The 20,177-nt window shown below is 51.1% G+C and overlaps 1 protein-coding gene across 7 annotated transcripts in view; it reads right to left on the minus strand.

The window, feature by feature from the left end:
- Positions 1 to 20,177, minus strand: part of PPIP5K1 (diphosphoinositol pentakisphosphate kinase 1) — a 45,346-nt gene that overhangs the window by 24,887 nt on the left and 282 nt on the right. The window contains exons 1-20 of one of the 7 annotated variants that reach the window (XM_030497817.1): positions 19,475 to 19,532; positions 15,193 to 15,361; positions 14,720 to 14,894; positions 13,663 to 13,858; positions 13,484 to 13,574; positions 13,147 to 13,232; positions 12,756 to 12,910; positions 11,698 to 11,799; positions 11,257 to 11,418; positions 10,410 to 10,531; positions 9,845 to 9,946; positions 9,031 to 9,117; positions 7,868 to 7,943; positions 7,225 to 7,334; positions 6,550 to 6,635; positions 6,078 to 6,206; positions 3,725 to 3,846; positions 2,792 to 2,974; positions 1,760 to 1,901; positions 872 to 1,095 (exon numbers count right to left, since the gene is read on the minus strand). In XM_030497817.1, coding sequence (XP_030353677.1) covers positions 872 to 1,095; positions 1,760 to 1,901; positions 2,792 to 2,974; positions 3,725 to 3,846; positions 6,078 to 6,206; positions 6,550 to 6,635; positions 7,225 to 7,334; positions 7,868 to 7,943; positions 9,031 to 9,117; positions 9,845 to 9,946; positions 10,410 to 10,531; positions 11,257 to 11,418; positions 11,698 to 11,799; positions 12,756 to 12,910; positions 13,147 to 13,232; positions 13,484 to 13,574; positions 13,663 to 13,858; positions 14,720 to 14,866 — 2,322 coding nt within the window. In that variant the 5' untranslated portion in view covers positions 14,867 to 14,894; positions 15,193 to 15,361; positions 19,475 to 19,532. Of the gene's footprint in view, positions 1 to 871; positions 1,096 to 1,759; positions 1,902 to 2,791; positions 2,975 to 3,724; positions 3,847 to 6,077; positions 6,207 to 6,549; positions 6,636 to 7,224; positions 7,335 to 7,867; positions 7,944 to 9,030; positions 9,118 to 9,844; positions 9,947 to 10,409; positions 10,532 to 11,256; positions 11,419 to 11,697; positions 11,800 to 12,755; positions 12,911 to 13,146; positions 13,233 to 13,483; positions 13,575 to 13,662; positions 13,859 to 14,719; positions 16,494 to 19,474; positions 19,533 to 20,177 lie in introns of those variants that run through there. The other 6 variants (XM_030497818.1, XM_030497819.1, XM_030497820.1 and 3 more) reach the window with 6 other exon arrangements.

The following is a 20,177-nucleotide window of genomic DNA, read 5'->3' on the forward strand; positions in this document are numbered from 1 at the left end:
ATGTCACACAAAAACTTTCTCTACTTTTTTTCCCATACTGCAGAGGGTAACAGGGCACAGAGACTCCTCCCACTCTGTCTATATGTGACTGTCGCTATTCTTCCAGCAGCTGAGAGGCACAAGCACCGTCGGGGAACCCCCTTTTATGACACACAAACTTATACCCTGGCCTGGCATGAGCATTAATGCAACAACTGCTATTTGCAGAGATGAAACTTGAAGTGATTTGCTGGAAATAGCCAAACTGCATCTTGTCAGGAACACTGTGAAGAAGTTTAGAAGACCACTTCTGGGCATAAGCGCAATTGGACCTTGCTGGTAGAAGCTCAACCCATCTAAATGGAGCATTTCTGCCAGAAGTGGAACAGAACAATGGTCAAAACAGACATTCATTGCATGTGGCCCTCCCTTCTCCTCCCATGTTCATGGGCATAAACTTTGTGAGAAACAAGCCAACTTTGCCAACTGAACAAGTTCTAGTTTGACAAGAATAACAAACTTGCCAGAACTTGAGTTTAAGACAGAAATCTCTTTTCCCCTGTTCAGTCTTGAATGTGGAGAATGGGATGTTGCTATGGCACACACGCAGCTTGCAGCTGTGCTATAATGCACTAATGTGAACATGGAAATGCTGCTGCATCATCTGTTCATTATTCTGATGCTGTCAGAATCCCCATCCAGGAAGCCAGCTCTGCCACACCTTAAGCCACAAATGGTTTTGGGCTCATATGAACACTTCGAGATATATCCGAGGAACACCTGTGATACACTGCCTTGAGAGTTAATGTGCAAGAGAACCAAGAAAAACAGATAGGGAAAGGGTCAGAAACTGACACCACAGGCAACATCACATGTGCAAGACAGGCTGTACCTGGGGTATAATCACATCTGCCAGTGCTTTGGAGAGTTTGAAGAGTTCAGCTGTGCCTTCCAGTTTGAGTGCACAGTTGTGCTGCACGTCGTACTTGATGCAGTCATAGATATCGGGGATCTTGCTGATGTCGTAGCGCCCATTCTTCATGCGGAAATCTCGCTCCAGCTTGCTCCAGCGCTGCAGCATCAGTTCTAAAGTCTCGCTGTGGTACAGCTGCAGGTCTAAATACAGAGAACACCCAACCACATTCACATCCTCACTGCTTCTGTGTAGAGTTCAAGTGACAGCTATGACTCCCTTCTCCCAGCACAGAAGGGCTCTGATCATATGTCACTCACAGGGATCCTAGACTGGAAAAGCCACTGGACTCCATGCAATACACAATGTTGCATGGACTTTCAACATGCAGCAACAAGCTACTTCCAAACTACTTGAGAAAAGTGAAGCTACTTGCCTGTTGGCTCATATCTGCCATGAACTGTGTGAAATGTCCCACAGATGCCTCTTAAAAACCTCTGCATTGTTACTAGGAAAGTTCTTAGAGATGAGCAAATCATGACTGATAAACTTGCTGGTTATAGTCCTGAGCTCCCTCCAGGAAATTCCTGAAAAAGTCGGGCCTCCCTCTCCAGGCTATACTGCTGCTCTTCACATTCACTCCAAACCCAAGATGCACGTATCATTCCCTATACATCACAGCTCTCTTTAACAGTAGTTGAAAGTGGAATAGGAGCCTTCTACATCAATAGCACATACAGAATTTCACTTTAGAATTTTCACTTTAGAATTTCTTTGCTACAAACATAAACCATAGTGGTGTTTGGGAGCTCTGAAGAGGTAACGATAAAGAATCTGCTCCAGACCCTTTCCAGTTCCGATGCTCACCCGCAGATTTTGGGTCTTCCAGACGTTTTCGTATCTGGGAGGTGAGATTCTCAATCAGGCTGAACACCTGGTTACAGACCTCAACTGGGTTCTGGATAAACATCATGGAGTTGAGCAGAGAAGCACTGCCTGTAGGTGCTAGCTGAGAGAAGATACCAGTAGAGATTAGTTAGTATCCTCACAAACTGGAAACACACAATGTCTGCCTTTTGCAGCTCTACTGCTTTCTGATCAGGTACAGAAGTGTCCCCAGCAGAGTGCAAGAAGCTGGCCTATTCCTAGGGGTACTTAGGCATGTTTTAAAACTTTCTCGGGACCAAAGTCAGAGGGAGCAAACAACTGCTACTATCGGATCGGACCTCCCTCCACCTACAATATCCACTCTTGTCTAACTTAGCTTCTGTGCTCGAGCAGAAGGGTTTCACAGAAGTTTTAAATAGTTCTTTGAGATGGTAAATCTGTTTCTTAATGGTGGTGGCTTTCACCCCAGTAACCAGATCTCAGTCTGGGAAAAATGGTGGTTTGGGGACTCGCTGGAGAAGCAGCTGTAGTGCTTTTATTGGTTGCTGTGCTGGATGTAGCCTATGCTCTCTGCTCTGCACTTATCAGACACTGATAGGAACACAAAAGGGTTTGTATCCAAAAGATGTGTTCACACATGCACAGAGCACAGAGCACAGATCTGGGATGTGGCACGGCGCACTGCCTGTCCACAGCAACTGGGCAGTGTGCAGCAAACCACGAGAACTCTTCTTTTAGCACGTCCATAAGAATAAAATGCACTGGGACTTCTAACGGGAGAGGAAAGTACCAGGTGATTCTTGAAGGGAACAGTGGAGCAACATTGAGGATTTTCACCTGGAAGAGGGCAGGTGAAACCCTAACCTGCCCTTTCCCTTCCCAAGTTCAGTTATATCCTGTCATTTTGAACAGACTAACCAACTACTGTTCACATACCAGCAGGCTTCACATCAAACCACCACTGTTCTCCTTCCAGATACAGGAAGCGATAAAGCCCCACAGGTGCTTTACCTTTTCATAATCCTCTTCACAGAACTCGGCATCCTTCTGCATGATTTCGTGCAGTCGTGCCTTCACTCTGTGTTGACAGCTGCTAAGGGAATCGCTGTCACTGTCCAGGAGACCATTCATGTTGGCACTTTTCACCATTTGCACCAGGATGGGGGTCAGCTCTCCTTCCAGGGCCAGCAGACCCTAAAGCAACACCAAACAAGATTTCAGCTATGTGCAACCCAAGCAACAAGCATTTCTGGTAGTTTCATGGCCAGCCTTCAGTCAACTTAAGTGAAATCCCAACTGTCCTTGAGGAGCAGTTAGACAGCAACAGAACCTACAGCCAGCAGTGACTCTGGAATGCTCCTAGACCTACCCGACGTGAAAGGCCAGCACAGCCTGCACAGCCCAGATCTGTCTAGGCAATTGTTGAACAGCCAGGCCAGTCTGCAGGAAAATGCTGATACAGCAGAGGCTCTGAAGAACAGCTAAGGTCACCCTTGGCTCAAGCTTTAATTGCAGATGAACCTGTTTTCTCCCCACCCCATATTGCACCAAAGACATTTCATTCCCATTTTAAATCCAGCAGTCAAGGAATAACTGCTCTGGCTGGGCAGTCATCCAAGAAACACTCATTTTGGAGGCAATTAATACTCAGCAACAGGTTTGATGTGCTCTGACATCAAACACCAGCAATACAGCATAAATAACCCCTTCTCCAGCCCGAGTCCTATCCTGGACAGGATACTAAACACAGCATACATATGCAGCTACACTGGATTTCCAGTACTGACCCATACGCCTGCTATTTAGTGTACCACCATCCTCCCAACAGAGAGGGGGAAGCTCCTAGGACAGCTCCTTACTTATCACCAGAGGTTTTCCTTTAGAACTAGCATATTTTAAGACTACTGTAGCAGAACTAACAGATGCTCAAAAGGGAAGAAGAACCTTTGCAAAAGCTGCTGCTGTCATCTGAACTCGTCCCTCATCTGAGGCGTAGATCTTGAGATCATGACGGTAGGTGCTGTGCAGCCTGAGCAAGCCGCATCCAGGGAAACCAGCGTAGTCGCCTGGAACAGAGAACAAACTCAAAATGGATATTCTGACACCTGCAAAACTATCAGCTGAAAGTACTGCTTTAGACAACAGACTTCATTGTAGTGACAAAGTTATGCAGAGAATGAATCACTTCCACAGCCAGCATTTAGGCTGCTCCGAACGAGACCGTTCCGGCTGTCCACGATGACTGCAATGGGATTCACATTTTGCTTAACTTGGGAAAGTTCATTTTGAGAGAAAAAAAAGCAAACATCCACCAGTGAAATCCGATGCTGCCCAAATTCTGCAGCAGCCCTCCCTGAGCAGTCCATGACTGCTCTGCTTGCCTGGATAGCTTGAGATGCACAAACCCCTGCCTTCTTCAACGTGTGTCTGCCATCAGAACTACAGGCAGAGCTGCTCAGCAGCAAGGCTCCTGGCTCCCAAAGCACATCTCACAGCACGAACTGACGGTTTGTTTATGATGGCTGAGTCAACCACAGGAGCCAGATCACAAATGGCAGAAAGCAGCTCATGCAGCTCAAGACTGACCCTCCAAAGACAGTGCAGTGGTGACTAATTTCCTGCTGCCTGGAATCCCGTGATGATTTTGCACAGTACCCAGTCACACTGCATGAGAAGATGGGAAAAATGCTCCCAGCTCTGAGCTCACAACTCAGAGAAACACCCTGCTAGCCGAGGACAGACACCAGCCACAAGTCAGCTATCTGTCTGGACAAAGCTGCCATGTTCCATCTGCTACCCAGGAACACAGCATCTCACTGCAAAATAAGATCTCTCCCTCTCCATGAGTGACCGTGTGAAGCAGAAATCTCCAAAGCCATGAGTCAGAAGGACTAAAGTCACCTTTGCACGTGCTCACACCGAGCTCTACTGCGAGCAAGAGGGCAACCACTCGGTGCTCACCACATACAGAGCAGCCAGTTCAGAAATGGTGTAGACTAGGTCTCAGCCCAGCTTGCTGGTAACTGCACTCCACTTGACCAGAGCTCTGCAGACAGGTCTCTTCTCAGGCTTTGGGTCATTCCACTGCAATCTAGTCCCTGTGCTTCAACTGGAATGGCCTCTCCTGCACCCTGTCTTCTTGTCTCCCCAGTCTCTTGTCCAAGTCAGTGGCTGATCCTCTCAGTTCCGGGCTTCAGAGACCCACAACAGGCCTGGGAAGTCCCCAGCCTTTCTAACTCACCATTCCCATCTTCAAGAATGGCACACAGGCCTTGTCATGAAGGCAAGAAATGGTTTCCAGGATTAGCTGCTCTATAAGCATCCCAGAGACCGTGGCGAGGCTGACCAGCCTCCCTGGGTCCCCCTTCTTGTCATTTTTGAAGCTAGAAGGGACATTTCCTCTCCTCCAGCCCTCAGGCACCCCCCCAGTCCCCACCACCTTTCGAAGATAATCTAAAGTGGCCTCACAGTGACATCTGCCAGCTCCCTCAGCATTCGAGGGTGATCCTGCAGGGCCCATGGACTTACTATGTCCAGTTTGCTTGAGTATTCCCTGACCCAATCCTCTTCCACTGAGGGTAACTCTTCCTTATTCCAGAAGGAAACTTATTCCATTTAAATTACCTTAATTACTTTCAAATTTAATTAATTAAATTGAATTAATTAAGCATACAAGTGCAGGAGAAGTGGTATCCAATACTGGTCTCATCAGATCAATACAGTAGCAGTGTATGACTTCTGACTCTTTACTTGGATAACAAAAGGCAATCTCAGCCTTTTTCCCCCCCAGCTCTTGCTGAGCTGCCTGTGTACTAAACGCTTTTCAGAGTCACAGAATTATGGCAGAGAAAATATGGAGAAGTTACCTTCCTGTTCTCCTGGCTCGAGGCAGAATTACCTGTGTTCCAAGGTAAGATTTCCTGTTTTCTACATCTGACCTAAATTACTTGTTAATCATATGGAAATTCTGAATCATATTTGCTGAACATATCTTATTAGAACGGCTCCTCTTTTGTGAATACTGGCACACTAGTTGGAAGAATGCTATTGTGCTCCAAGACAAGCTAGAGTTTACCCGCTGCAGCAGACATCTCTAGCCAGCTTAGGAAGCTTTGGCTGCAAAACCCACTGGAATTATTTATCCTATCCTAGCCAAAAGCACAAAACTAGTGAAGACCTGAGTCACAGAGGCTGCACACAGCCCTGCACAGGCTGAGCATCCTGCACGCTGCTGACTGCTGAGCTGGGCAGCCTGGCAGAGCCACAGGACAGGAAAAGACACATGGGCAAAGCTCACCTTGGCCACCGGGGTACATACAGCGGAAGGCTCGCCCCAGCTCTTCTGCCTGGACTCTTCCTGCTGGAGTCAGCTCCCCACCCCACTTGAGCACCAAGAGAAGAGATGGGGAAGACTCTCGTCGAGCTTCTAGAACACAAACAGTTACTCACTACATCAGATCTCACAGCTGAGCTTGCACGGGGAGAGAAGGGGAGGAAGAGGAGACTGTCATCAGCACTTTGCAGAGCGTTCTCTACACAAGCCTGACCCAAAATTCCCAGGAGGCAAACCAGCAGGTATGAAATTAAGAGACACTATTTTTTAAAGGTACAGGCTGACATTCATTAAATTGGAAGCATAAGCCCTGTGGCACCGTCATGGTATATTGGAACACTACATTATGCATCACTCCAATCCTCCTATGGTGTGAGCAAAGGTAAGATACATGTCACTTATATTGCTTGCATGTCCAGAGGCCAAGTTTCTTTACCTTCATCTTCACTTGCAGCTTTTGGATGTCCATGAGGCAGATAGGTCAACTGAACCTTACGGTTAATGCCAGAAAAATGTCCATACCTGTCACAAGGAGAGGGAGGGAAACAATTCAAACAAATCAACTCCACTCACCCTTTGCCCAGAGGTCTCCAGGCAGCACACAGCAGAAATACAGCACAGGCAAGAGACTTCATGCTGTAACACCAATTGCAACGCAACATGAACATTTTTGCCATCTACCTGTGACCCAACATGCAGCCTCAAAACCAGCCAAACAACTCCCCCAAATTCAAGTCAAAGATCCACTCACTTGCCTGCCCTTCAGCTGACAGCTGTCTGTGCTCTCGTACCTTATTGGGGCTTTAATCAGCCTTAGTTCATTTCTAGCTACATCTCTACCAAGTGAATTAATAAGATCACAGAAAAAAAGCCCAGTCTGCCAGCACCCTGAGGAGAACCACATCCCTAGTGAACAGAGAGAGCAGGGGAAGGAATCACAGCACAAAATCATCCTCTGAGCTCCACAGATATGGCTTGAGCACAGACACTGCCTATGTATGCCACAGCGAGCTACGGTTCTGAGAGAAACCCTTCCTTTGCTTCTGTGACGCCAACACCAGACCCACAGCTCTAAGGCAAACTCAGAGTGCCCTGAGATATGAGCCCTTACATCTCCAAGACGCTCTTTAGCTGTTCCAGTTTGGATTTCCTCTCCTCAATCTCACAGTCACTGTGGGTTCCCAGGTCCACCACAAGCTGCCGTGCAATGTCCAGCACTTCCTGTTGGGGAGCAGACAGTCTCAAGCATCCAGCAACTCTCCCTTGGACTCACCACTGTACTCCTGCGAGGCCTCCAGATGGCTTCACCCAGCATCAGGTTCACACAGACACGCACCAGGGACAAGTCACTTCACAAGTCACAGCTCAGGCAGGACAAATTTCATGCTGCAGTTTGGCTCATCCCCACCTTGTGCTCCAGCCCTGCTCAGAACCAAGCAGGTGCCTCCAACGACCCCACTCCCTCACCTCAACCCATCTTTCACCAGAGGCATCCACAGCAGATGGGCAAGTTGCATCAGGTCATCCCCATCCTACAGTCTCTGTATCAGCCAGGAACAGTTTCCGTTCTGCTCTCAGAATGGAACTGCTATCACCCAGCTGAGGGTGCACAGGGTGGGGAGTAATAAAGGGAGCGTTTGTGCATGAGACTGTCACCCTTTTGAAGGTTTCCACCCTCCCAAAGAATTGCCTCACACTGGGATCTGTATTACCTGCACGTTCCACACAGTAGCCCCAGACAGGACTCCCCTCACCTGTAGCTGCTCCGGTCTCTTCAGCTTCAACTTCCCTGTCTTGTAGCCATCATATTTCTCAAATAATTCAAAGAACCTGAACAGACAACAAAGAGCCCTGATCCAGTTTCTGCTGGTTTAGTGCTACAAGGACTGTCATCCCTACATAGGCGTTCATGCTCTGTTCTTCAGGGAGAACAAGGAGACCCAATGGCTCCTTCCTGTGCTTCAGAAACTCTGATAAAAACAAGTGTTTCCAGCTGCAGGTACAAAAAGGAAGCAGCCACCAGCTTCCCATTTAGTAGGGCTGCCCTGGGTTCAGCTCTAACAGTCATTTTTCTCCTTCCTAGTATCTGGCACAGTGCTGGGTCTTGGCTTTAGTCTTTGGCTTTGAGAATAACACTGGTAACACACCGATGGTTTAGCTGTTGCTCAGTAGCGCTTACGCGAGCAAGGACTTTCTCAGTCTCATGCTCTGCAGTGAGGAGGGGCATGGGAAGCCGGGAGGGAGCAGAGCCAGGACACCTGACCCAAACTAGCCAAAGGGGTGTTCCATCCCACAGCACATCATGCCCAGTATAGAAACTGAGGGGAGCCACCCAAAAGGCCCAGATCGCTGCTGGGATTGGGCTGGGTATGGGTCGGCGGGTGGTGAGCAATTGTGTTGTGCATCACTTGTGTTTGTTGGTGGGGTTTTTTTCCCCTTCCCTTTTTAGTTTTATATTCTCTCCCCTTGTTGTTTCCCTTATCATTATTATTATTGGTGGTAGCAGTAGTGGTTTTGTATTATACCTTAGTTACTGGACTGTTCTTATCTCAACCCGTGGGATTTACATTCTTTCCATTCTCCTCCCCATCCCACTGGGAGCCGGGGAGAAGAAAGGAGGAAGTGAGCGAGCGGCTGCGTGGTGCCAAGTTCTTGGCTGGGCTTAAACCACAACAGGGGCACTTTCCTTTGCAGCTCCTAGCAGAACTTCGCTCTTTCTTGCAGTGTTCACACAGAAGGTGCCAGATCCTTATGGGGAAAGGGGGCTCCCTCAACTGGGCAGAAAGCATTTGCTTGAACAGAGCCAGGAAAAAGCACTGCCTCCCACGCACTCAGCCCTTGTGCTCCTCCTCTTGAGAAAGGAAACAGGCCCTCCTCACTTCCCAGCAGCACAGCATCTTCCTGCCTTGACTCTTACCGGGGATGCTTCACTTCCATTTTCATCTTCTGCTTTGGGGTGCGATCTCCATGCCGGATGACTGCGATAACACAACGAAGCTCCATCCTGAAGAAACACAAGGTACACCTGACAAATGTGCCCCTACACTCCAGAATTGCCACCAGAAAGCAGTTTCCCATTGTTCTTTCAGTTCCATCCTTTTGACAGCTGCTTTCCTGGGCAGAACTCCCAGACTAAACCAAGTGCAAGGCTGTAAAAGCAGCCAAAGTACTGCAGACACTACCAGGTCATCTGGTTTCCTATAGTAGCACCTACTTTTTTCACCTCTCCCAAGTGCGCAGGTGTGCTGAGGATCATAAAGAAACTTCTGCCTTTGATCTTTTAGGCTCACATGTGGACAATAAAGTGAGGGTCTGCAAGTGCACAGGTAACGTGAGCACTTCAGCTGATTGTTTTCCACCCTTTCCACTGGCAGCTCCACACACTTCTTCCCTGAGCAGCAGCTTGCTGAACGCTGAGCCAGCTGCAGTGATGCCCTCATCAGCTTTCTGTGCTGACGAAGAACTTGGGCCTTCTGAAAGCCATGTGAGCAGTTCCTGCAATTCCTTCAATGGCTGCTCGTCTGCATTCATCAAACCCACAACTTGTTTACCAGTCATCACTCCTTTTGTGTGCATGGCTAAGCCTTTCCACAGGCATTTCAGGATTGCAACCAACACAGCAGCTGGAGAACGTCATGCTGCTGGGTAATGTCTGTCCCTGGGACAGGGTTTGCACTTTGTCCCTCATGCAGCCATCACCAGCGTTCTTTTGAGAAGATGCAGGTACTCACATGGTGCCTGAAGTTGTCGGGACAATGGGAATGTCTTCTGCCTCTGTTGGGATGGACCAGGGAATATGAAACTGGGGAGCCAATTCCCGCATGATTATATTTCTGGAAGAGATTATAATACAAATCTCACAAGAAATTCCATTCCCTTGGCTCTCCACCTTCTCATTCCTTAGTGGTCCAAGCTGAAAGACTTTGAGAGCCACAGAATTTCTCTTCATCTTCCTTGCAGAGATATCTACGACACCATGGACTGGCTAGTTAGGGCACCTCAAAGGGACACCAATTTCCCTCACATCACCAATACTGCAGCTGGACTTAGCACCCAATGGAAAGTCCTGTAAGATACATCTAGCTGTAGACTAGACAGCTAATGCCAACACAGGCAGGAGCTCCAAGGGCTAAAAGTAATTAACCCATTTCTCCCAGAGCCAAGCTCTCACCTGCTAAACAAATGTCCCCGTATGAACCACCTGCAGACCTCTCCAACGTACTGATCAGCACTCCACATTCAGTTTACTTTGATATGAGTTACTTTACCTGTTATCAAAACTCGAATTTTACATACCCAAGGATTTTGGCACAGTCATCGTAATACTTCATGGAGTTCTTCACAAAGCTGAAGCCGTTCACGTCGCAGACGAAGGAGTGGCCGTTTGCCCGCAGGAGGTCAAACCCACACACTGTTTGCTGCATGATGAAGCAGAGGACGCAGGACTCAGGCACACTGTAAGGGAGTGCAGGAGGGGACAGCAGCTCTGGCACACACAGAGCAGCCAGTGCACACTGCCCAGTGCCGCTCCGCTGGTGCTGCAGCCGTTCTCCACATTCTCCACTCCATGCCTGCCCCATGAGCCCTCCAGAAGTGTGAAAATATAGCCACCAGCCAGCAGGAACAGGCCCCTTAGAGGAGCCTTTAAACCCTCACAGCTGTATCAAAAGCTCAACCCATGAGCCCCTGGATTAAGCTCTCAGAGCCACCCCGCACCTCCCGGAGCTCTAAAAGCTTCAGTCAAGAGCAGCTCCTGACAGATCAAAAACAGAAGAAAGAAGAAGAAAAGAAGACCAAATTTTGCACACAAGCACAACTAGGAAACAGTAAAGATGGGACAAGCACAGGCCAGATGGACAGCAGCATGCTCAGAATCTGATATCGAATACTCAGATGTATGCTGGACACCAGCCACCTGCGAGCAGAGAGGGCATCTGCTGCAGGCCCTCTTGCCTTCCTGGTCATCTCTGACCAGCAGTCTGCCATGGCCAGCAGGACCAGCTGTGCCTAGCCAGCAGAGACAGCAACTAGACTGCAGCACCGGACACACATCAGGGTAATAGAGCTCAGCCTTTAACACTGACTGAGATTTAGATCAGACATTCGTGGAGTATCCTGCTTGCATTGGAGAGAAAACACAGACCTTAAAGGCTACACAGACTTTCCGAGCAACTAATTTCTCCATGGCAGTCAGCATGACCGGGTAACGGATTTCTTTCCCTTCACTGTCCCGTTCAACCTTTCCATCCAAAGCAGGAGATTTGCGAGCCTCGGCATGGGCATAGTCCGGCCCCACAGTGTACACCTGGGAAGAGAAATAGGCGTACCTGACATAACCACCTAGACTGACTGCAGCTTCCAGAAGGTGTTTCTACTGCAGACGCAGAAAGGAGAAGAACAAACGGTCTCATACTCCTCCTGTTACAACCTCCAGAACACCTGCTCCCCACTTTGGGATCCAGGCTGTACAGCCAGCACCTCACAAACAAACACTCCAGAATCTAAGTAGTACTAAGGAGGACTGCCCAACCTTCAGGAACCCCAGGCCTGGAGAAGGATGGAGCTAATCCAAGGTCTTCCTTACCTTTACATCAGTGCCATCTGTAGGCATGAATTCCTCATAAATGTATGAACCTGTCTTCCTCACACTGCTCTCTGGGGAGTACACACTACTCCGGCTGCCAATCTGAAAGCACAGAATAAACACCTCAGGGAAGAACATGGAGCTCCTTTTCTTAGATGGAAGAACAAGAAGAGTAAGTTTCATCCCACATGCCAAGAATTAGCAGAATGCCTCTCAAACCCCCCACCTATTCCAGCACACTTATTTATATATGACAAAAGAGACTCCAAAACACAACCTCTTCCAGGCTTTAAAGACAAGAAAAGTTATTACAGATCATTAGGTTGACTCCAATCACTACAAGGATATGGAACAAAGAACAGTGGCTAAGGAGCCTAGCTAATAATCAAATGAGAATAAATGATGATGGGCAACAATCAGAGCAATTTAACTTCCTTCTCAGACAGTTGACTGATCTTATGGGTAGAGGATGATGTTGTTTTCATTTTTAGTAAGGCTTTGGATACAACCTCAAGTGGCATTCCTGCACATTACCTAAGGAAACAATCCGTTTATTAATGGCAGATATGTAACTGATTGGGAAGAAGATACATCACCGCTATTAACTGTGTGCTGGCAAAGTGGAAGTGAGTAAGGGCAGATGCCCTGTGTAGTCTAGGAATGAAATACCGAATTTATCATGTTTTCAAGCTACACTAAACTGAGAAGGGCAACGATGATGTTAGAGGACGGGAACATAAGTTTAAAAAAAAATTATCTTCATAAACTGAGGAAGTGATCTGGAAAAAACAGTATGCAGTTCAACAAGGAACACAGCTCTGTGACTGCTAGACAGGACACAGGTCAAACAGAGGTTGGGGAAGGCAAAGCCAGCACTACCACTAAAATACATCCTTCTGCAGTCCCTAGGTAGATGGGGTTGAACCAGAAGTTCTAAGTTCTAACACAAACCCTTCCTTTCCCCTCCACCTGCCCCAACACTCTCTCCTGAAGCCACATGGGTTTCAGAGCCACAGATATGTTGGCTCCAACACCAAACCTGGAGTCCCCCTCCTCACCTTCCGAAAGAGCCGCTGGCTGCCCCCACCCGCTGACGTCGGGTAGTAAATATACACATTATGGTCTTCAGCACTGACTGGCTTCTCTACAAATGGCTTTGGGAAAACAGCTCCATTTACCTCCACGTGGTCCTCTCCTTCCACCAAGTTGCACTCTGGAGACAAAGCACAGCAGCAGCACGTTAGGAAAGGGTGCCACAGCCCCACTGCAGAGCCGAAGCCCTTCAGTCCTGGCCCGGCAGACAGTTCTGCTCTTGGGACCTTTGCTCACAAAAAAACCCAGACTTGCGAATCAGGCCTCTCCAAGTTGATTGTCAGTACCTGTTCCCTGCAGAGTATCTTAAATAGTGCAGTACGTGACAATGGCTTTCGGTAGAGCCTGGACACTGACCTTCTGGTCTGTCAGGATCTCGATTGAGCACAGCATAGCGGGGCAAGTCTATTCCCTCTTCTTGAAGGATCCGATATACTTCACGCCTGTTGAGGACAGAAATGGTATCACAAGAGTCTAGAACGTCCTCAGTATGTGCCAAGGGAAAGGCTTCACTCCCACTGATGAAGAACAAAGTCAAATGAACACAAAAAGTCCTCAAGACAGAGAGGGGTCCCCTTCCTCCCCATCTCACTCATTTGCATGTGGCCAGGAAGACTAAGTTTGCACAGCATGCTGAGGAGAAGAATCACACAAAGGAAGAGGGAAGGTGCTTTAGTGGATCACACACACCTACCTGTCCTGGATATAATACTGCATATCAAGGTCATTAATCAAAAATGGCTTGCACAGCTTGGCATAAGCAACTGCTTTATCCAGGGGGAATCCTGAAATACAAAGGCAGGGAGTGGAGAATGAGTGGAAGGTCCCTTGCCCAGATCTCAAGTAGGCTAAAGCCTGCCACAGACTTTTTACCTTTGGAGTGGAAGGATATGAGGCAGTCACAAGAGGGCCAGTTCTCCACCGGTTCATTCAGGATAACATCTTCCCCCATAATCACCACTGTGATATACTCAAACTTGCACAGACGCTCCAGAATCTGTGTCATGGGCTTTGACTTGGACTTTTTGGTCATGGCACAGATTCCAACCACAATCTGCCGTTCAGGTGGCTAAAGGAAGACAGAGATCAGTTTAGTACAGAGTCAACTACTTTACTGAATTTAAAATATAACAGTGTAGAAATGCAGCAGTGCAGAACAAACACAGGACTGGGGGTTACCCATCACAAAACTGTGGCTTCAAACCGTAAGCTGAGACATTGGAAGTTACTGCACTGACTTGCAAAGTCAAGACTCCGCAGCAAAAACATCTGGGAAATGAAAGCGTTTCCAAATCCTTCACCACACCTCATAAATAGCTCCACTGACTGTGAAGGTACACAACACTGCATGGGTTTGAACAACCCGCTTGCAACGGAGACTCTGGGTACAGAGGCAATGGAAATGACACTGCACTGGTGTATGGTCCCAGCAATTCACACAGCCAGCAGCAAAGCCCCTGCTGCATCCAGGTCTCGTGCAGAACGGCAAATGTAACATTTAACATGACACTGAACAGGGGCCAAAAGCAGTCAGGAGATGGAAATCATTCTCGTTTCTGCATCCTGTTCCTAGAGGTTACAGAAAATAATAAACTCTTCCTTTCTGCAGACACAGCTCTGCCCTTTTCACAGCTCCCAGAATTTGTCTCAGAAATTTCCCTCGTGAAACAGGAAGGTTTATGGGAGAGTCAGGGTTAAGTTGCTAGGACAAAGAAATCTGCTGTTGCACCTGAAAAAGACCTGCAAGCAAAAAGGCTGGGATTGCTGCAGCATGAGAAGTGAGCGCGGCAGCACAGCGATGCCACACAGCCTGTGCCACGTTCCCAGGAGTCCCGACTGCCCGCGGCCTCAGCAGCAACCACACAAACCCTGGCTGAGACCCAGGAATCCTGCACAGATGCTCCAACCCAGAACACTGGCACCTCCTTACCAACTCCTCCTCTTCATCATCTTCAAAGAAATCTGTTTCGTCTGTCTTCATGTTTGATCCCAGAAAGTCCGTCTCATCATCCCTGGAACCGACAACAAACCTGGGAGTGGAGTTCTCTCCCTCACTGGAGGTCGTCAGGGACGACATTGTAGCTCCGGTGGCCGACCATCCCGCTCTGGAATCCCAGCATGCAGAAAGGGAGAGAGAAGGTCAGAGGCAGGGTGAGCCGGGGCCAGCCGTGCTACTGGAAGCGGTGATGGTGGGGAGGGCAGGGACTCATCTGGCTTGAGTCAGCCCAGGGACCGTGTTGCCCAGCACAAAGGAGAGGAGCAGGAAGAGACCCTCAGGGTGGGAGGGGATCCAGGATTCAGGATCATTTTAGATGGGCAGCTCCATTGTGCAAAGTTAACCCCTTTACACCGACTGGGAAAGAGACAGTGTCACCGCCAGCACTGAAATCATGTAAACCTTACAATGATGCATGCTCCAAGCCACTGTCTAAATCATGGAAGGGGACAGTGGACACTCTCACAGGCTCATACACCCAAAGACATCAACTGGGACTCCAGAAGTTAGGACGAAGCTTAGGGCAGTGACGGTGTTTTCCAATCGCCAATTTTCATCCTTTCAGTTCAAGAAGACCTGCAATAACAGAGAGATCTGTTTCAGAGGCACATGAGTTTGCAGGGAGGAGGGAAAGGAAGAAGTGACAAGTCTTTGGCAGGGAAAAAGGACACAGAGGAAACATCAGCAACAGTTTGGGTTGCAGGTCAGGGGTCCTGAGTTTGCAAGCTGGCTCCGATTTACTCAATGACCACAGAAGCTGATGATCGGGATACAAGCTCTGCTTCATAAACACCAGGAAAGAAAGGAGTGTGTTTTGCACTGTCACCTACAGCAGCAGCACTGCCTGCCACAGCAGCAGCCGGGTTTGAATACACCATACGCATGCCCCGCACACACCAAGGACACAGCTGCTCACCTCTGACCATAGCTGCACACGCATAATGCCACATAGTTGCCCTTTACTGTGTTTTCCCCAACTGGAAAGCGGTGAAAAGCATTCCTCCCATGCAAGTGCAACCTTGAGAAGAGGACATTGTGAACACCTCATATTATGAACTACTTCCTAAAAATGGGCATGAGACACTACCACTGCTTCTCATGCTCTCAGCATCCCCCAGACCAAGTCCCTGAGTTTCCTCCTCTGTTGAGCATGGTTTCCTTCGCCGCCAGCACACAGCAGGAGGCTGCACTGCCACGTACAGCTGTGAGCTCCCAGTGCTCTGGCAGCTCCTCTCCCCCGAGCAGAGCCACCATCTGCCAGCAGCACGGTTTTACAGTAGGTGAGAATCCCCGCACCAGGAACACAGGTGGGACGGGCAGGAGAAACACACAGAGCAATCCAGCTGCTTGTGAAATCCCCTTGGAAATAAGAGACAGAAGAAAGCATACCTGCACGCAGAAGGGCTGTGCACGCTCCCCACATGGACAGATGTGACAGGTAAGCACTTAGGGAAAGAGCTGGAGCAGAAGCACAGCATGATGACCCACAGCCACACTCCCACATGCCGGTTCGCCAGCAAGCCTGACACACTGGATCTACTGGAGGAGCCGACACCAACCCAACAGAAACCAGAGGTGACACAGCGAGCCTGGACTTTGCAGCTACTGCAGTGAGGCCACCCAGGTCCGCCTGGCTCCAGTGCACGTGGGTATCCAGTGCTGCCTGCTCCCGCACAGGCCTCGGGCACCGCCGGCATGCAGAGAAAGCTGCAATTCGCCACCAGTGCTCTGCTGGCGGGAGCAGCAGCTCTGGCCCACCAGGGTACACAGGCACCTTACATGTGCTCCACTCAGCTCTGCTTTCACATGAGGACACAAGTAGGATTCCCGACATGTCCAGGAACCATTTCCACTCCTGTGTCCTCCTGCCCGTGCAGAACGAGCCCTTAGCAGCTCGACGGCTGATGATTTAATGAAGTAAACCAGGCAAGGAGAGGAGGAGGGTTGTTTTCTCCAATCCCTTATGGCCCTCCCTCCCAGAAAAAACAGATCAAGCAGCAGGAAAACCTTTGCCGTAAGGACTAAGAAAGCGACGAGTTCTCTACATCCCTGCTCCTAGCCGAGAAAAAAGCCTCTGCCTTATCTGTAGCTATTTCTAGAGGCCATGACACACCACACTCGAAGCAGGTAAAAACCTGGAGCCTTGCTGAAGCCAGCAGCCACTGATGCATCAGGCATGCCCCTGGTGTTAACAGGGAAAGCCTCATGAGCTCAGGTTGCCTTTGTGAGGAAAGGGAGAGGGCATAACCAAAACCTTTTCAAGCTTCTCTTTAAAGCAGATCCCTTATCGGGCTAGACTCACTGCAAGAGAGACCACAGACTCTTGATGAAACAGAACTTGTATCTACAGGCATAACTAAGGCAGGTAAAAGTCAGACAGCCTGTTGCTGTTAAAGGGAAGCAGGCAAGTGGAGCTCTATCCTGGTACCAAAGGCCAGTAACATGAGGTGTTGTCCCTACACCTGATTCAGCTCCAGTGCTGGGTGCCTGGAGAGTCCAACTTCCCCCACAGAAAGGGCAGGTTCCTGCAGGGTGCTCAGCCCACACCACCACCGCCGTTACCTCCTTTCTTCAAACCTAGAGCTATGAGAGGCGATGACAGTTCGTGATGCTGACAGTTCTGCATCATTCTCACTGCTTCCTGAGCTAACTGCTCCTAGGGGTCATACATCCAGTCCAGTGCCCACTTGCAGAGAGTGCTACAGGTCTCACCTTTCACTAATCACAGCAAGCAAGCTAAGTGTTAATACTGCTGGCTGTATAGTCCAAGAGAGATAAAAGCATTTACATGGCTCTGGCACACACACACACACACACACACAAAGGTAAAGACGGAATATTCAGGCTTGCTGGTCCCATCGCAGCTACATGAGGAAGTACACACCAGCAGCTGCAGCTAAAGACATTCTTGCACTCCCTTCCCAGAAGGGCAGCTATGATCTGCTGCACAATCATACCAAAGGCTACTATAACCACCCATAGCAGCCAGAGGCTGCTGACCCACAACCTGGAACTGAGATGCAGACCTTGCCTCTGTGTCCTGGGACTAATTCAGCTCCCTAGACCACCCTGTATTAGTGATATGAAATTAAGTTTAGTGAGTTGTTTTCTGGTTCCCCAGCAGTTCATTCTAGCACTGTTCAGATAAGGATGTTCACAGAGTAGAGAGACACGTTCTCTGTGCCCCACTTCTGAGGTACCAGAAATGTGAGACAGATGGTATGACCAGGTCTTGTAATAACGCTGTACTCAGTGTGGCGCTGGCCACTGAAAAGAGCGCGCTTGGGCATCGCCTTTTGTTTCATTTGGTTTTCAAACACCCGATTTCAAGGCGCAGTCCCCACAGCGGGGGCTGGAGGATGAGGACTACGGCAGCTGAACAAGGCTCATCATGTCACTGGCAGCCACCGGCGGGACAAGAGGCAGCGCTAGGAGCAGAGGCCAGGCCCGTGCTCCCCAGGGAGCACTGGGGGGGAGGCCCCAGAAGTACAGGTACTGCCTGCAGATAACGACCAACCTAAAAGTTTGGTCAGTGAAGCACCTTTGCACACATGACTGGTGGAGTACCTTTGCCCAAAGTGACTCCCACTGCCACAAGGGCTGTTTGTACTAAGGGCAATTACATACTTACATACAAAAGGTGAAAGCTGTACTCTTATCATAGACACCTAATTGCTTCAGAAGAACACCTATTCCAGAGTTAATAATTAAAAGCTCTTCGGAGGTGGTGTGTGAAAGCAAGCTCTCTCTGTTCTGTTAACACAGAGGTTCAGTGTGTTCACAACCAGGAAGCTGAAGTCCAGCTTCTAAACACAAGTTCTGCCCCTTCGAGCAGCACTTTTGGCAACTCCCAGTCTATGGACATCTCCAGGAACAGCCCGCGATGGTGGAAGCACTGCGGCTGCCTGGCCAGGAGCTGCTCTGCTACACAACGCCCTGCAAGCTCCAAACAGCCTCCTGGCTTATCGCTTCTGTGCCCGAGCGAGCGCTGCGCTGCTCACACAGCACCTGCGGCAGTGAACACCACTTACTTGTCTTACGAGGTCGTTTCTACTGAGGTTTTTTTAATGAGATCGTTAAGTGTGAAACTTCACAGCATCACAATGTCCCTGAGACTTAACGAAGGTTCACGCACTGCTGCTGCCCGGCCTTTCCCTCGCACCCCGGTGCGATGCAGACACAGCCCCAACCCGCCCGCCTCGGCGAGGAGGAGACCGAGGCAGCGGCTGCTCCACGGGGGCCGCTCCCTCAGCCGGGCGGCACTGGCACGGTCACGGTCACGGTCACGGTAACCCGGCGGCCGCCCGTTCCCCGCGACACCGCCCGGAAGGGGCTGCCGGGCCCGCTCAGCCACCGCCCCGCCCCGCCCGCTGCCCCACGGGCCCTCCCGGCCAGAGCCGGGGGACGCCGGGCCCGAGAGCCGCGGCCGGGCCGGGCCAGGCGGGCGGAGCTGCGGGGCGCAGGGCTGCGGGAGCCGCCACTGCCACCTACCCTGCACCCCCAACACTCACCGACGAACCGGGCCCGGCAGCGGCGCGGCCGCCCGCCCCCCCCCCGCTTCCTTTCTCTAGCCCGGCGCCGCCCGCCGCCCCCTCCCCCGCCCCGGGCCCGGCGCACCGGGGACGCCCCGGCACCCCGCGGCGGCAGCAGGGGGCGCCACGCCAGGCGCCGCCATTTCCCTCCGCTCACCTGCGGCCTCCGAGCGCACCCTGCGCCGCCGGCGCTGCCGCAGGCCAATCACGACCTGCTGACGGCCGCAACCAGCCAATGGGCGGGCAGGAGGGCGGGCCGGCTGGGCGCCGGCCGGGCGCCGCGTGGCGGCCCCTGGCGGCGGCGGTGAGCGCTGCACGGCCGGCCGTGCCGCGCGCACGTGGGGCGCGGGCCCTGCGCCGGGTACCGGGTCCCGCGTTACCACGGCAACCGCGCCGCGCACGCCGTCCCCGCCGCCGCTCCCGTACCGCGGAGTCCGCAGCGTTCCCTGCCCCGCCGCTGTGACCCCGCCGGGGCCGCGGGGCCGCCCGCCCTATCCCGGCGTGTGGGGCCCGCGGAGGGAGCGCCCGGCACCGGGCAGAGGCACAGAGCGCGGGGCGGCGGGGTGGGGAGGGAAGTGTGTGCCGCAGATCGGCGTCCGCGCCAGGCCGGGCCGCCAGGAACCGTCTACCGGCCCCGCGACCCATCCCGGACCGCATCCCACGGGCGGCTCCGGGCGGTCCGGTAGCCGCGTCCGCCGCGCCCGGCTCCAAGTGCGCGGACTTTCCTCGGCCGCCCCCCCGCCGCCGCGGGCCGCGCTGTGCCGCGCCGAGCCCGCCTCGGGGCGCGATGGTGTCCGGGGCTCGGGGCGCGCCCGACGCGGGCGCAGCCGCCCCCCGGCGCTGTCCGTCGCGCGGTGCTG

Source organism: Strigops habroptila, chromosome 9 (genome assembly GCF_004027225.2).
Source record: "Strigops habroptila isolate Jane chromosome 9, bStrHab1.2.pri, whole genome shotgun sequence".
NCBI lineage: Eukaryota > Metazoa > Chordata > Aves > Psittaciformes > Psittacidae > Strigops > Strigops habroptila.